Source organism: Epinephelus lanceolatus, chromosome 11, assembly GCF_041903045.1.
Source record: "Epinephelus lanceolatus isolate andai-2023 chromosome 11, ASM4190304v1, whole genome shotgun sequence".
Lineage (NCBI taxonomy): Eukaryota > Metazoa > Chordata > Actinopteri > Perciformes > Serranidae > Epinephelus > Epinephelus lanceolatus.
Window position 1 is genome coordinate 4,398,566 of NC_135744.1, and position 16,426 is coordinate 4,414,991.

General features: G+C 38.7%; 1 protein-coding gene across 2 annotated transcripts; it reads right to left on the bottom strand.

The window, feature by feature from the left end:
• Positions 1-2,974: 2,974 nt before the first annotated feature.
• Positions 2,975-14,765, bottom strand: LOC117270304 (calpain small subunit 1). 2 transcript variants are annotated; one of them, XM_033647828.2, is made up of 11 exons: positions 14,611-14,765; positions 13,437-13,493; positions 13,058-13,088; positions 12,864-12,956; positions 11,428-11,485; positions 11,177-11,241; positions 10,258-10,326; positions 8,873-8,951; positions 5,156-5,272; positions 4,972-5,030; positions 2,975-4,862 (listed from the first exon to the last, which is right to left on the bottom strand). In XM_033647828.2, the coding sequence occupies exons 2-11, from the start codon at positions 13,481-13,483 to the stop codon at positions 4,836-4,838; spliced, it is 645 nt and encodes a 214-aa protein (XP_033503719.1). In that variant the 5' UTR covers positions 13,484-13,493; positions 14,611-14,765; the 3' UTR covers positions 2,975-4,835. The 2 variants fall into 2 exon arrangements, with proteins under 2 accessions (XP_033503719.1, XP_078028285.1); XM_078172159.1 differs by lacking the exon at positions 14,611-14,765 and adding an exon at positions 14,499-14,523.
• Positions 14,766-16,426: the final 1,661 nt, after the last annotated feature.

The following is a 16,426-nucleotide window of genomic DNA, read 5'->3' on the forward strand; positions in this document are numbered from 1 at the left end:
TCGTCTTCCAGGTTGGAGACCCGCTGCTCTACCGTTCCCATCCTCTCGATTAAGCCATCCAGTTTTTCAGCCACTTCGCTGACCGGCTTTATTATGTTAGCTAGTTTACTGTCCAGCATCTTCTCTATATTAGCAGTGACACTCTCCACAATCAGTTTGTCTCGATGTGCACTTGACTCTTCGCTATGGCTATCCGAGGTAGCATTAGCATTGCTTTTACCTCCCTTTCTACGTCCGTCTTTCTTCTTGTGTGGCCCAGTTTGCGTGAAAAAGTTGTCTAGTGACATCGTGGACATAATGTGCACTCAAGGCGGCTTTCCACTGGTTAAAAAGTTGTTAAAATACAGTATTCGCCGCAATCCAGCGGGGAGCCCAACTTTTTACGTCTGCTCAGGTTGGCGCAGAGCATCAGGTGATCCCCCCAACTTCTTGGATTTTTGGATGTTCAGAGTCACCTGCCTCACCGACCATTACTAATACGGCATGACTCATAAAAGCAGGTTGGCTTTTTTTGTAAAACAGAAACTTCTTTTTATTCTTCCTGTGCATCCATAAACACAATTACAGTCTAAAGGTGTTCTCACCATCATCCAATGGCAGACACTTTGCTGAGCTTTGCTGTGGAGTTGCAAGATGAGACATCTAAATAATTTTAATCTGTCAGATTGTAATTTGCACGTTTTAGTTTTGAGATTGCTTTCTGACCATCTTTGTGTGCAGGGGCCTGTGTTTCTGTCATCTGTCATCAGAGACATAACTGAAGTTCTTTGGTATATCTATCAATCTTCGTTAAACCCAAGAACTGTTATTCAAGTAGGGACTACACACAGATGGCTACCTGGTGTGGCTGTTTGATGTTATGGTTGAGACTGTTCCTACATCTAAACTCTTTTTATGCTCCACCCCCTCAGGGATCTTCATCCCTGGTTCAGGGACACTGCTGGCCCTTTGCAGGTGGGAGTGGGCATTTATTCATCACCCTATCCCGCCATCAGCCATGTGACACTGAGTTACATGGCTAAGAGCTTGTCCCCAACTGGCACCATTACTAGCACCCCAAAAAGTTCTCTGTCATTGTAAGTGAAAAATTTAACTTTCCTACACTGCAGTTGTCCTGTGTTTTTCACTGTCACATACACGGACAACGACAAGTTGTTTAACTGGATCTCAATCTGTCTCTTCTGCAGGGCACGAAAAATTTAGATGGTGACCATGCAATTAAACACTTTTTTTTTCACTCACAAGCCAATATATTATAAAGGTACTGTTTGTCTGTCCTTATTGCACACATTATGTCCCTTATTTCAAATTGTCTCACTCTTTTTGACCACCTAGACAACTCTCTGTTGATTTCTTGTCTCTCAGGATCATAAAGAAGGTGTCTACAGCTATGTGTGGCTGCAAGTGGAGAACAACTGGTGCCATCCTGACTAAATGTGTCAATTACCAATTACTTCACACTGGAGTTGTTCAGCGACGGCTAATTTAGGTCCTGCAATACAAAATACATTACAATACAAAATAAAAACAAACAATAAACAGAGGCAAGACAACAATTGCAGAGGAGAGGACTTATGTGAAGTGAGCAAAATGTGACGTGATTTGAATCAGTGGTTGCAGGTATGTCCTTCCATCAGACAGTGTTTATATGCATGTTTTAAATGTGTAATGGAGGTTATTGTTCTAATGTAGTGTGGGATTTTGTTCTAGAAGTTAGGGTAAAAAATGATCTTTGACCATAATTGCTTTTGTAAGTTGGTACAGGAATAAGTGCATGCGAAATTGATCTAGTGATGCATTCCTGTCTTGTGTTATGATGTGGAAGTAGATCAGTAACTGTAGGATTAGAGTTCTGGTTTTGGATCTGAAAGTAAAATTTAATGGCTGCGGTATTTGTGTAGTTTTTTTTTTCAATACTATTATCAATACAGTCAACATAAAACATGGCATGTCTGTAATATTAATATTTTGAATAGGTGTTAAGAGCTTAATATTATTTGCATCAGGTTTAATCAGCTACTTCTTAAAAACTTAGCAAACCAAAAGACATTTGTGTCAGTAATAGCTACTATTAAATATATCAATTATTGTATCATAGTCTAAATATTTCAGGTATATTTTTCTGTTTCAGGTATATAATTTCTGTAATCGCATGTATACAGTTCCTAGAGTTAAAACACATTTCCTTACTTATTGCAAACCCCTGATGTTAGCTTCCTCCGCACCTCAAAGTTTATTTCCTACCATACCATCTGTGGCAGCCTGGCATACAAAAAAGCTCACATACTCACCCCAGTTGTAGGTATGGAGTATGTGCACATTCTGAATGAGCACATCTGTCATAGGCAGGAGGTCCCTTCAGTAGTAAGCCATGTCATTGGCCACCAGCTGGGTGAATAAGTTGTTGACTGGGCTCTCGTGGTCAGCATCATGCTACAGTGTCACATGAGCAGCAGCGCCACATTCCTAGGAGACCGTGGAGCAACCTTTGAGGCTAAAAAATGTAGCCGATGCAACAGTGCACCCATACACATACCTGGCTGCTCCAGCTGTCATCTCGAACATCTTTCACCAATCATTGCCTACAGAGCAGCTCCACAATTTTTACTTGATGACATCACAAATTTGAGTTTTAGCTCTCTACCTGTTGGATTTGGGAGAGAGTTGTTTGTTTACCAATAGATTTTAGACTGTCTTAGACCATATGAATAACAGGAGGTTTGAAAATGGCTGGAGTTCCCCCTTAAGGTTGGTTGGATGGGTGGATATGTACCTCTGAAGCATCATTACCATCTTTTAAATACCACTTGAAGCAGCATTAATTCCAATTGCAAAATCATGGCTTTTTCAGTCATCTGAACGGTCCAATTGCAGATCCCAGTTCAGTTTAAATGAGAATCCACTACTCACTGACTTGTGTCGGAAAGTAGCCAGCAACAACTGTTAGCGGTGCATCAAGAATAAAACTGACACATTAACATATCCTTTTATTCCAAATATGGCACAGGTATTTTTTACCTAGCATTTTCAGTAACACATTGATGACTGTGGCCATAACAACATGGTTAAAAACACTTAATGATGGCATCTTTATTATTTACTGCATGCATTAGTGGCATACACATATTTCATATATTATCAATTTACACATTGTGCTGGCATTTTGAAGAAGTACACAGTGATAAGTAAACTGATCATTAAGGTGAAACATAGAGAATGTTATGGCAAAGTTGCATTACCAGCACTGAATGTTAAATGGCAAAATATTAGATTATATAAAATATAAAACTGTTTCTTAGGACGTTCATGTAAATTACTGTTACAGAGGAGAAAGCACTGGGATTCCTGAACACAGCGTAAACAGTGCAACTGTGATGCAAAAACCATGTGCATGCAATCAGCTGTGGTGCAAGTGAACCATAATTTAAACATCTGCCTTACTTTTTATTAGCCTTTTAACAAAATGCTGAGCTGTGTAACGTTGTTTTATTTCTTTGTTTATTTTAGTGAAGAAGAATCTCCGGTCAGTGGGCCTGAGGTTGGTTTCACAAAAAACTGAATATGACTGTGGTCCTTCAAAAGTAAAACTGTAGATATACAAAGCTGTCTAAAAGTCTCTGCAATGGTCCACCCATACCTCTGCCTGTGTTAACCAAATTAGACCTCTTCTCGGGGCTGCATAGTGTGTGCAGACTGACTGACAGCCATTTCCCCAATACCCCTGTTAGTCTGGTGCACCTGTTAGGGTGGGAAATGTCATACCCTTATGATTCTTATGAGTAAAGGTGACTTGTTGACCTCAAGTAATTCTCAGAATAGCTTCACCCAACATCAACCTGTTCACCTGAGCATTTACCCAATGAGCATAACATAACGTTCTAAAATGGGTTCATAGTTAAACTCTCTTCAAGGTCCTACACATCTTAACAAAAGGTAAGTAAATCCTCTGCTCAGATCAGAGTTGGGTGGAATGTTTCTGAGAATTTGCAAGGTCATTAAAGTCCATTTGCTGATATGAATGCTTAATGTTTAGCAGAAATAACAGCAAAGAGATGGAGATGTCAATCCAGCCATCTATACACGTCCACACAGTTCTGAGGATACAACTGGGCAAAATAGGTGAACACAACTGTTCAGGTGGCCATTCAACTGAAGAAACATGATCAACCAAGCTACAACTTCACACCGTCAACCTGTAATCACTCCAAAAGAAAATGTGTGTAAGATTTTTTACAGGAGTGAGGTAGGTTTTCCTGTTTTTGCCTGCAGGTATAAGAGAGTTGTCAGAAGGTGTTGAGTCTTTATTTACTTATTGTCCTATGTCAGCATTTTAGTATTAAAAGTTTCAGAGCAAAACTAAAATTGGTCTCTCTGCAGATTCCTCTGACCGACAATCTTTGTGAAATCAGCCCCAGCCACATAAGACCGGGACCTTACTGCTTTCCCATTTGGAAACATGAAACATGTTGATGTTGGCCTGCCTCCTTTCGGGCCTGAGGAAGATTAAAAACAAATGCCAAACTAACGGACCAAATGCACCAACCTACTATCATCTTAATGCACTTCAGTCATGTTTTGATCCTTAGATATGGGCACCATTGTGAGGGCAAGTTGGGGCTTTTCGTGATTACTATTACTTAGAATTGTCTTGTAAGTATAATGGAACCATGAACAATCCCACAACACTTGCATTGCATTAACATTCATAATAAGCCTGCACACAGAGGGTATTTGCTGAATGACAGGAAGTTGTAGCGAAGGTTGAGAAAATATTGTGTACTGTGTAAACAAACAAAGTGGTTCCTTTTAACAAGCAGGGGAGGCATCATCTGAACTCATGAGTACATGGTCAACTGAAGCCACTGCAAAGACAAGAACAGAGATGACTTTAACAGTGAATGTTTACTATCGACTGAATCAAACGTTCATAAAGAAACTCACTGATAGTCAAGATAATTGAGATCAGTTTACCTCCTGAATGTTGACTTTGATAGTCCCATTGTTATCCTTATCCAGGGTTTTGAAGGCACCTGAATCACAACAGATGTTAAGCCAACAGCACCTTCGGTTTATGACACAATCATTCTTATCACACAGATAAAACTGCTAAACTAATTAATAAATCCATTTGTTTTAACTGATCTTTCAAACTTACGGCACATGGCATCCAGCCTCACAAGGCAGCCAATGTAATTGTCAAAATCCATATTGCCATTTTCATCGCTGTATCTGCGAATTATCATGTTGAACAGCTGGTCATTGAGGGGGAAGCCTGAGGAACAGATGAAACCATTGTCTTTTAATATAACAGCATTTACACAAAGGGCACATAAGCATAAGTTTAATTTCCTGAAAGTTGGGATGTTGTGTAAAACAAAAACAGATGCAATGATATGCAAATCCTTTTTGACCTATATTCAAATGAATACAGTACAGAGACAAGACATTAAATGTTCAAACTGATAAACTTTATTGTGTTTTGTAAATGTATATTCATTCTGAATTTGATGCCTGGAACATGTTCCAAAAAAGTTTGGACAGGAGCATGATTACCACTGTATGACATCACTTTTTCTTTTAACAACCCTCGGTAAGTGTTTGGGAACCGAGGACAAGGTGAAAGGGAATTTCTTTCCCATTCTTGCTTGATAAACAACTTCAGGTGCTCAACTGTCCAGTGTTTACGTTTATTGTATGTTGTGCTTCACAATGCGCCACACGTTTTAAATAGAAGACAGGCCTGGACTGCAGGCAGGTCAGTCTAAAACCTGTAATCTTTCAGAATGTGCCTCACTGTCTTGCTAGAATAAGCATGGACATCCCAAAAAAGACGTCTAGATTGCAGCATATGTTTCTATAAAACTTGCATGTACCTTTCAGCATTCATTAGGGGTGGGAATCTTTGGGCACCTCACGATTCGATTACGATTACGATTCAGGGGCTACGATTCGATTATAAAACGATTATTGATGCATCTTTAATTTATGTATATTGATGCACTTTTTCACAACACACATTTCTTTTTGTCTCACTGAATAAGCATTCAACGCTTGCAATTTTTTAAAAACAGTGCATTTGTAATAAGAAAGAGTTGAATTCATTTCCATTATATTTTATTAAACATATAAATGGAAATGCTTGCAAACTGTAAAGTTACAACTTCGTTGTACAGAACCAAAGGTAACAACAGGTATCTTAAATCACAAGATAAAATGCGCAGTTAGAGTAACAAATGATTCGGTGGCGACAGACGTCCACGCATCACATGTAACTGCGTTCCTACCTGCCTTCAACAGTGAGACCATGACTTCTGTTTTGGTTTGATGGTAGAGTGTCGGTGAAATAGCGTCGGGATGGGATGGTGTATCTGGGCTCCAGTGTATGCAGCAGTGCTCGAAATCCCTGATTTTCCACGACGGAATAAGGACGCAAATCCTTGGCAATAAATGCCGCGATGGCCTTTGTAATTCGCTTCGCCTTTTCCAATGAGGGTGGCAGCTTTCTAATTGCTTACTCGATTGTTCTCTGGTCGGTGGCGCCACTAGTTGCCGCAGCAACAACAGCCTGCCATCTCCCTGACTCCTCTGTCAGGTGGAATCGAGTTACATGGCTTCTCATGTTTGTTGTGTTGCCAAAGTATTTTATTTTAGCACAACACAGCTTACATATAACGTGGCTCTTGTCCAGTTCGCTTCCGCCGTCAATGTTGTAGAAGCCGAAGTATTTCCACACGTCTGCTTTTAAATTAGAAGAAGCTGTTCAGCTCTCACGGCGAGGTGGGTAGCGGTCAGCCATGTTTGTTTTCCTCTGTGCACGTGTCGGCGTGTCTGCTCCAGGTGCGCATCCCAAAGTGTCCTGGAGATGACACGTACCGCGCTTCTTAGTTCCGCATTATTTAGAACCTTCTGTATTACTCTAATTAACAGATTTAAATAATCGAAATTTGGACGTTTGTGAATTGATTCAGATTCGTCCACGTCCGAATCGCGATGCATCTAAGAATTGGAAATTTCCACAATGGTTTTCCAACGTGTTCCTGTGCCTATGTAGTAATATCCTTTATACAATCAAGATCGTTTTTAATGTAGTGCAGTCTGAGAGGTCAAAGGTCAGGGCGATTCAATGTTGGTTTTCGTTGCCCCTCACATGCAGAGATTTTTCCAGATTCTCTGAATCTTTTAATATTATGGATTGTAGATGGTGAAATCACTAAATTTCTTGAAACTGCGTTGAGAAATGTTTTTTTTTTTAAACTGTTGAACTATTTGCCCACGCAGTTTTCCACAAAGTGGTGAACCTCGTCCCATCCTTGCATTTGAACAACAGAGTTTTGAGGATGCCCCTTTCATACCCAATCATGATACTTGTTGACCTGTGGAATGTTCACTGTGTTTTATCTCTCCCAGTCTTTTGTTGTCTTTGTCCCAACTTTTTTGGAATGTGTTGCAGGCATCAAATTCAGAGTGAGTGTATATTTACAAAAAATAAAATAAAATAAAGAGTAAAGATTAGCAACATTAAATATTTTATCTTTGTACTGTATTTTATTGAATAAAGGTCAAAACTGATTCACAAATCATTGCATTCTGTTTGTATTTGCATTTTACACAGCATCCCAATTGGGGTTGTATGAACAACTGGTATGATCTTCAAATTAGGGGTGGGCAATCTGACAATTTTAGATTGTGATTGATCTTGAGGGTCTCCACAATACACTTTTAAGGTGAATTGTAGGGACTGCAATATTTGATTTCCTCCCAGTTCTGTTTCCAGATGTTGTATAACCAATCTGCACTCTGTGAACAAACCAATGGAATTATAATCTGGATTATTTTAAAATTAATTCTGTATCTTTTTGTGTTACCTTTTTTTCTATGGGGCTAGAAAAATATATAGTATATCTCCTTAACATTTAAATTGTGTTTTATTATGCCACCAACAACTATAAATGATTTTTTTCCCCTTATCCACTGCAAGGGTCCTAAGGACAGAGGGATGTCGTATAATGTAAAGCCCTCTGAGGCAAATTGTGATTTGTGATATTGGGCTTTATAAATAAAACTGATTGATAATAACAAAGTAAAGAGACTGTGAACTGAGAGACTGTGAGAGAATATACCATGTGTTTACAAAGTGATGTTCACTCTGTTATAAACCACTGGTTTTACACAAGTTTACTTTGGGCCTCAAAAATGTTCTTTGGCTAGTGGGGGCCAGTGCTTGAAAATATGGGCGTCTATCCCTGATAATGCATCACAGTTTAATTGTTCTATCTTGTGAATAAAATCTGAATCTGCAACGTAACCAGTTACATGTCACAGTCAAGAAAATGTACTGTAGTAGTACATTTTCTTCTGATTTACAGGTAGACCGACGTACATAGTAAGTTAGTAGTATACTGCTGGGTGACGTATTTTTGAAGTACTTTGAATGCCTTTCATGGTACAATGAGTTAGATAACGATATAATTTAATATTTTACATATCTCAACATCATATAGCTGTTAAAGAGTTGAGAACACTGGCCTTTATGGGATAATAGAATTATACCAACAGGGACCGAGCCAAACCTAACAAATTCCACATTTTACAGACTAACAATGATGGTTAAATGATCAAATTTACATGTAGGTTTCTGGCATATGAAACAACTGTCCAAATCAAACTTTGTTGAAAACATGTGCAGCCACATGACTGTTGCCTGTTAATCAAGAGCCCTTATGTAAGTTCTTACTACAGCCATGACTATTACTTTACCTGTGGCTCTTTTTACTGCTATAAATTAAGTTTTGTTTTGTCTGCATCTTACGGTGGCTGTTCAATAACTTAAACAACAATAGGTGAAATGAAAATATAAAATAAAAAAACTCACCAGCAGCTCTGAAAGCGTTAGGCAACTCATCTGCACCAATGACACCAGAGCCATCTGTGTCATAGGATTTATACACTCCCTAAACAAGAATTAAAAGTATTAAAACAATTGAGGTCATGACAGTTTCCTGTTAAGCTTATCCATGATCCATAAACCTATAAACCTCTAAAGAGCAGGAAAAAAAAGTTTGTCTAAACAACCTACAAACAACTATATAAAAAATTGCTTTAAAGAACTTTTTTTCAAACTGAATACCATTGTGATAAATTATATACTTTTTATTCATTTTCAAATTAAAAGTAATAATCTTTAATCTTTAACTGGATGGCTTAATTCAACAAGCACCAAATACATGTGCACATCACTGACAATGTAAAGCCCAGTTCAGACCAAAGATTTGTGACAAGATGAAACCGTTTTAGAACGTGGCAGAGAAAAGTTGCAGCAGTGTGAACTGGCCGGTCTGAGCTCGACTCAAGCCGGCTGATGGTGTCACCTGCAACTCAGCTGGTCAAATTGCCGGCAGCTGGTTTAAGATTGTAAAGCACGTCACCTGTTTCAACAGCCAATTGACTTGTAGTGAAGTTTGCTGGTCAAGTCAAAATGACCGTAGACAGAGAAATTGCTTACTGCGGCAGGTGCTCCGTTCCCGCTGAGCCCTCTGTTTCTGTCCTCATGGTGAGCCTAGGTCGCTTCTGCTGCTTACTGTATGTGCCCCCTCGACACACACATATTCTTACTGACTGATTAACTCTTGCTGGTTATTATATTATAGTGGTGTATTTACTGTAAATACAGTCCATCTGATGCATGTTTTTTTTTTCTCGTCGTTTCATCACTACTACAAATTCAGCTGTAGCCAGTATCTCACTATCACTATCCTCATTCATATTTTAAGAAGCTACAAAATTAAATCTGGTTACAAAATAAGCCTGAAAAGCTGGAAATCAGAACAGAAGTATAGAAAGTTGTTGCACAGAGATGATACATTGTCTCATCTGGTTGCATTGGTGTGAACCAACAGGTTTTTAGAACATTGCAGAACAGCACATTGCAAGAAGTTCTGTTCTTGTTGGGAATCTTTGGTCTGAACTGGGTGTAAGAGTTATCGATTGGAAATTAAAAGATCTGTTCTACATTAATAATGTAGGCCCTTCAGTGAACATATACAAGTTTATGCCTGTGTAAAACATGGCTGTTAATAAAGATAACAAGTCTGGCATACTGAACAAGTACTTCATAACATCAGTAAACTGCTCATATTGTACAGACTTTTAATACAGTTTCTTCTGTGTTCACTATTACTGGACATGACTGACACTGACCATCATAAATTAACAAAGAAACAGATGCATGGGACAAATAAATGGGCCTGCTGTACTTGCCTGCCATTTCTTTACATTGTTCCAGAGGTGTTTAAATTCGTGAAAGCCAAGTTTTCCAGTGCTGTCACTCTGAAACAGCGTCAAGGACAAGAGACTATTTTTTTGGCTCCAGCTTAGACAAACAGCTGCATTACTTGTGGACACACTGTATTTGCCCAAGGCGTGTTTTTATTTGCCTTCCTCATTCATGTGTTTTAGAACTCAAAGTAGGGAATGAATGCCAACTTGTTGTCCAACTTGTTCACAACACTGCAGTTGGGGTTTACACTGCAAATAACATGTATTACATAACTCCTAATAAGCTACTTTTGCACTGTTTTCCAGCTAAATATGCAATTAAATTTGATTACTGATACATTTTCCAGCTTACATTACAGAGATATGACCCCGTTTGCACAAGCCAAAGATATGCCCATGTTCAGACCTGGTATTAACATGCGCCCATTTTGGTGCCCATTTTTGATCATAAAGAACAACACCACATTTGGTCTTTACAAACGGAAAATTATGGAAATTATGCACGTTTATTGTTATATAGATCGAAAAAGTGAAATCAGATCATAAGTGGTCACTCAAGGCGCATGTGGAGATGCAGTCTAATGCCAGGTGTGAACAGAAAGACCTGTCCACTTGTGACTGGCTCACCCAAGTCACATGTTAATACCAGTTCTGAACAGGGACTTGGAACTCTTTAGAAAGTTTCACCTCACTGCTGCGTTAATGGCCCCTTGCTTTTGGAAATCAGAGGATTGGAGGTTCAGCCCAATAGTGAAAATTTCTTTTGACAGCTAAATCATGGCAGTAATGTCCCTGTATGTTGCAGCCTGTGATGGAGTCTGTTTTTTTTTTTTTTTTTTTACTGTGCTGTCATGCCTCCTGGATTACACAACACAAAGCCTACTAATGAGAGAAAGGATACATCCATGACTGCCACCATGCTCCTACAAGACTCAATGCTGAATCCATCTGTCTTTAGGTCTCCATCTAAAATACAAGAAAAACAGTCATTTACCATGTTATGTATCTCTATTTTAGATAGATCAAAATGTGTAAATATTGTTAAGGGCTAAATCTGACCAGAGTATAGCAGACCACAAAGAACTACAAGAAATACACACAGGGATGTATTAGAGATAGACACTAAATATGACACATGCAAACATGTCTTACGCTTCGAAATGATTCTGTTTAGGATGTTCATCAGCTCAGATGGGCTCACTTCCATGTCCTACATGACAAATATTTAACAGTTGAACATCACAACGTCAGCAGAAACCTGTACAGACACTCAACTGTATGGTGTAGCAATATACACACATGCAGCAGACAGTGTGGTTACTAGGGCTGTGTGATTAATCAGGTTTCATTTTCAATTACGATTTTGGCTTCCCTCTATTTTCACAACAACATTATTGAGATACAGTGACTCTGTGCCACATGACAGGTCTAGCAATGTTGCTCCGTTTTTGTCTTTTATTTTGTAAATCAAGTCCCAGTGAATGTGCTCGGCCCTTGTCCCCAAAGTCCAATGAGAAGTTTCAGCGTGAGTTGAAAACAGCGAGTCACGCCTATCCGGATGTTTTGAAACTTTGTTGACAGAACTTGTAAGAAGTAGGGTTGGGTACCAAATCATAATACAGTTCTGTTTCTCATTTTGGTGCCAAATTGTGTGTAGCGAGAGAGCCTGAGTGACGGTGAGCAGGGTGTGAACGTTTGTCAGTGAGTAAATGCTGTAACTCCTCAGGACCCAAAACAATTTCCCATGTCTTGCTTCCACCTGCTGAGTTAAGTGATGGAAGTTAGTCTCAAAGTTAGCAAGCTACGTCAGCCTCCCACTGGAAACTGATCAGGCTCACTTAAGATGGACCAACTTTTGTCATTGTAGTGACAATCTCAGCCACTCTTAAACAAATCATGGAGAAACGTCTGGCTGCTGAGTCTCTCCTGAGTTAGGTAGATGATTATTGATCCCAACTCAAAATTTATTTTGCTGTTATTAGTACTGTAACTGTTGTGTAGTGCTAAATGATTGTTGATGGGTTAGGTATTATTTATCATGTAAATTTGTTAAAGGTGTTTTGTATTTATCCATGTTTATATAATTAAGTATACTTAAACTTTGAGGAGCTAATATATGGTTCAATTTCAGTTTAAATTTCCCTTTGCATTAAAAAAACATTCTCAAATGTCACTGACCATCATTTGTGCTTTATTTGTCTTACAAAGTATCAGTTTAGGCACCCGTACTGTTTTTACAGCAGCATTTTCACACCCTAACAATACCCTACCCTTGAGAGAAGAAGGGTTGAGAATAAAAGTAAAACAGACTCTGTAGTGTGCAAACACTTTGGTTTTGCGGAGTCAGACTTGATAGAAACTACAATTATGTGCAACATGTGTTACTTGGTCATGGCTGTTTTTTTTCCGTTCAATTGTATGATGTTGTCAAAGCCAGTTGGTATTTCTGTTAATAGTTAAATAATTATGATTTCAAATTCAATCAAAATAATTGTTATTATTATTTTTGCAATAATCAAGCAGCCATAGTGGTTACTGCAGAAAACAACAGAAATTCAAAGAGAAGCACAGGTAGACATAGCACTCACTTCTCCAGCAAGTTGCTGGAAGACTCGGCGGAACTGTCTCTCCTCCTCACTCTCATGCTGCTCTGCAAACACAGCTGGCCTGCGCGGTGGAGGCTGGAGGACAGAGTCACAGCAAACATTACAATCCTGCATGAGAATAGTGATGATCTGATAATACTGGTAATATATACTATATAATATAGACTGTCACTCACAGGGTCAGAGGGCACAATCTGGTCCATGTTGCTACAAAGACAGGATCAAAAATGAAGAGAGAAGTTAAGTTACTGTTTACTGGCGCACAGTAAAAATGCTCTGTTCTTTCAGCATTGGATTATGTTGTGCTAACTGGCTAACTAGCATCAAGATGGTCTTCCAATTTCCCTTTTACAATGACAAATACAGACTACCACTATCTGCTGGTGCACAGAGTTACTTCTGCTAATGCAGGTGCAGAACGTGTATTCATGAGCAACTTTTTGGGCAAGACATGCCATGTCAGCCAAAGGAGCAGGGGGCCTTCATCGCCACTAGTTCCCTGAAGTCTTGAAGGTTTGATGTGTCTGGGTCTTTAGACTATGTGCAGATTCTCACCTGACAGCATCAATGACGCCGCTGATAAGTCCTTTGACAAAGAACATCTTCTGTCAACTGTGAATGCAAAATACAACATGATTTATGTTAAAAAGATTTCCACCACACATCACCTGAGTCCAGTTTCATGGAAACATTCCTAGACTAAACAACTTCAGCACCCACGAACCATGGTTTAATGCATGTATCTATCATGTAAATAGAATGAAAGTTATTACATGTTGCTAGAGTTATACAAAAAAAGGAAAAGATTTTAGGCATGAAACTGATTAGTAACTGATTAAATCATAATTCCAATGTGCTGCAGTGTTTCCTCTAAATAGGAGATGTGTATCTTGTCTGTAAATTAAATTGTCTGATGCTTGAGGTCTGCTCAGTTTTAGTGAAAATATAATAGGCCTAACAGAGCTATTTACAATAAGAATTACAAAGCAGAAGAAGATGGCTAACAAACAACACAAACATAATTAGACAATACATTGTGAATGTATGTCAACTATCGCAAAACTGCATAGGTCGAGCTCGTTGTTCATCGAGAGATGTTATGTTCCTTGTTTTCTTCGATTACGCAGTCTTAAAGCGGCGCACCCATTAACGTTACCCCCCCTGAAAATGTTTCCTGTTAGACTAACACCCAGATTGACACAAACACGTCGGGTTTCAATGGTTACCTTGGTTTATTATACGTTCATAATGGCATCTTTGAACTTTTAAACGCCCACGTGTAACGTCAGAAAAGTAAAATGTCCTTGGGTAAACTTGGATAAGTTAACGTGCTCTAACCATAACGTCAGAGCTGCAGTGCTATATTCCGCTCCACAGTTAGCATTATGTTAGGTTAGCTTAACGTTATATTACTGACCCCAATCCATTACGGCTGCCTTAAACCATTTGAACATTGTCTAAACCGTGCAATCTTAAATGCTTTTGATTTTAAGCTAGAATTTACTGACGATATCCTGTAAAGCAGCTAACGCTAGCTAACTTACGCGTTAGCTAAGCTAACATTGAGCTAATTTAAGTAGCTAGGTGACAGTGCGTTATCTGACAAATTCAGCAAACCTTGGAGTTACCGTAAGTGACAACTAACGTTATCTGCATTAATGCTACATGCTACATGGGAGTTTAACGTAAACGATACTTTAGCCATCTAAAACTCGATGTTTGTATCTACCGTAAGGCAACAGCCCTTTGAAGAGTAGGTGGTACAATCGGTTCCGTGAGTTGCTCAACACTCAGCTGGCCCGAGGGTCCGTCAACACGCCCCAACTACTGCTACAGAGAGGAACTGGAATGCGAGAGCACATATGTGCAAGAGGAGGTCTCACTGTTGTTTCCGCCTTTGCTTCGGGTTTTAGTAAGGGATTGTTCTCTACTTGTCAGAGGAGGGGGTGGCTGGGGTGTGGCATTGTTTTCTTTTTTGTTTGTTTGTTTATGACCCTCTGTGAAGCTACAAATATTTTTCATTGAGCCTCCTCCCCGAGCCACTGGCGGAAAATATAATCTCTCAGTTCAGTTCAGTTCAGCTCAATTCAATTAAATAGAACTTTATTTATCCCAAAGGAAATTATTGTGCCAGAGGATGCTTTAAATTACTGTAACACAAATTATAGTAACAACAATTAAAATTCACAAACCAATAACAACCAGTGGTTTTCTTGGGTCAGAGTCACGTACTAGGCCCAGTTTTTAAAGTAGGCCTATAGTAGTATTAAGTATCGGTCAAAAATATTCAAAATATACGAGATATAAATTGCTTAAGGAGCAAAAAACAAAACCAAGCACCAGTGCCAATAACAACAGAAATAAGTACTAAAAATGAACTAAAATGGTGGAGAAATGCAAATTGCATATAGAAAATAGAAGTAGTATGGCACATGATTTTGATTTTGAGAAAAGTCAAAGTCAAAGTCCATTTATTTGTCTCCCTTGGGAGAAATTTGGATTGGAGACAGGGTACTGCTGCTTTAAACAGCACGAAACATACAAACAAAAATACATAAAAGACAGTAAAACATTCAGCATCTAAAAAAAACAAACATACTGGTAACCAGATAGGGACCAATGTGCAAAAAGATATTTGCTCATCTGAGCTGTGCAATTTGCCATGCCTTCTCATTGAAGTTAAAGTGCTGGTACACATTAGAGTGCTGGTACATATTAGAGTGCTGGTACATATTTAAAGTGCTGATTCACATCAAGGTGCTAGTACACATAAGAGTGCTAATACACCATACACAGAAAATAGTACACATAAAGGTGCTAAATACACCGTACACAGAAAAAAAAGTACACATTAAGGTGCTAATACACCGTATGCAATACACAGTACACAGTACCTGCTTACATTTGCTCATTAATGAGCTTGACTGACAACGGGACAAAGGAATGTTTGTACCGGTTGTGAGAAAATGATATTGCATTACATTGACAAGTGATCATGATATTGAAAAGTAATACTGCACATGATGTTGAGAAGAATATTACACAAGATATTCGAAAGAAGCAGGCTACATCACGTAAAAGGTGTAGTGCACCTAATGTACTGTAGGTGAATATTATGTGTCCTTTGTTTCAGCTCCCCTCCCTATAGAGGCAGGGGTTATACAGTTTGATGGCCACATGTAGAAAAGATCTCCTGTGGCATTCTATGGTGCTCTATCTCCACCATAAATTAGTTATAAGATTTTTAAAACTTTTGTTGTTTGAAAGTTAAACTGAAGAGTAAGTCCTGGAGTAGAAAAAAAGCCTTTGTTTTTCACTCTAGTCGTGCATCCTGGTTAGTTAGTGCAAAGAGTTTATTTTTTGCCAAAATTTAAATGAGACGTAGAATGATTTGATTTTGATGAACTAATCACCATTTGAAGCTCAGATCTGGTTATGTTTTTTTTTTTTTCTAACAGTAGCTTAGTCACACATGATGTGTACAAGGACAGTTGAAAATTTGAAAATCCAAGCATAATTTCTGTTTTTACTGTTTCTGGCGATGA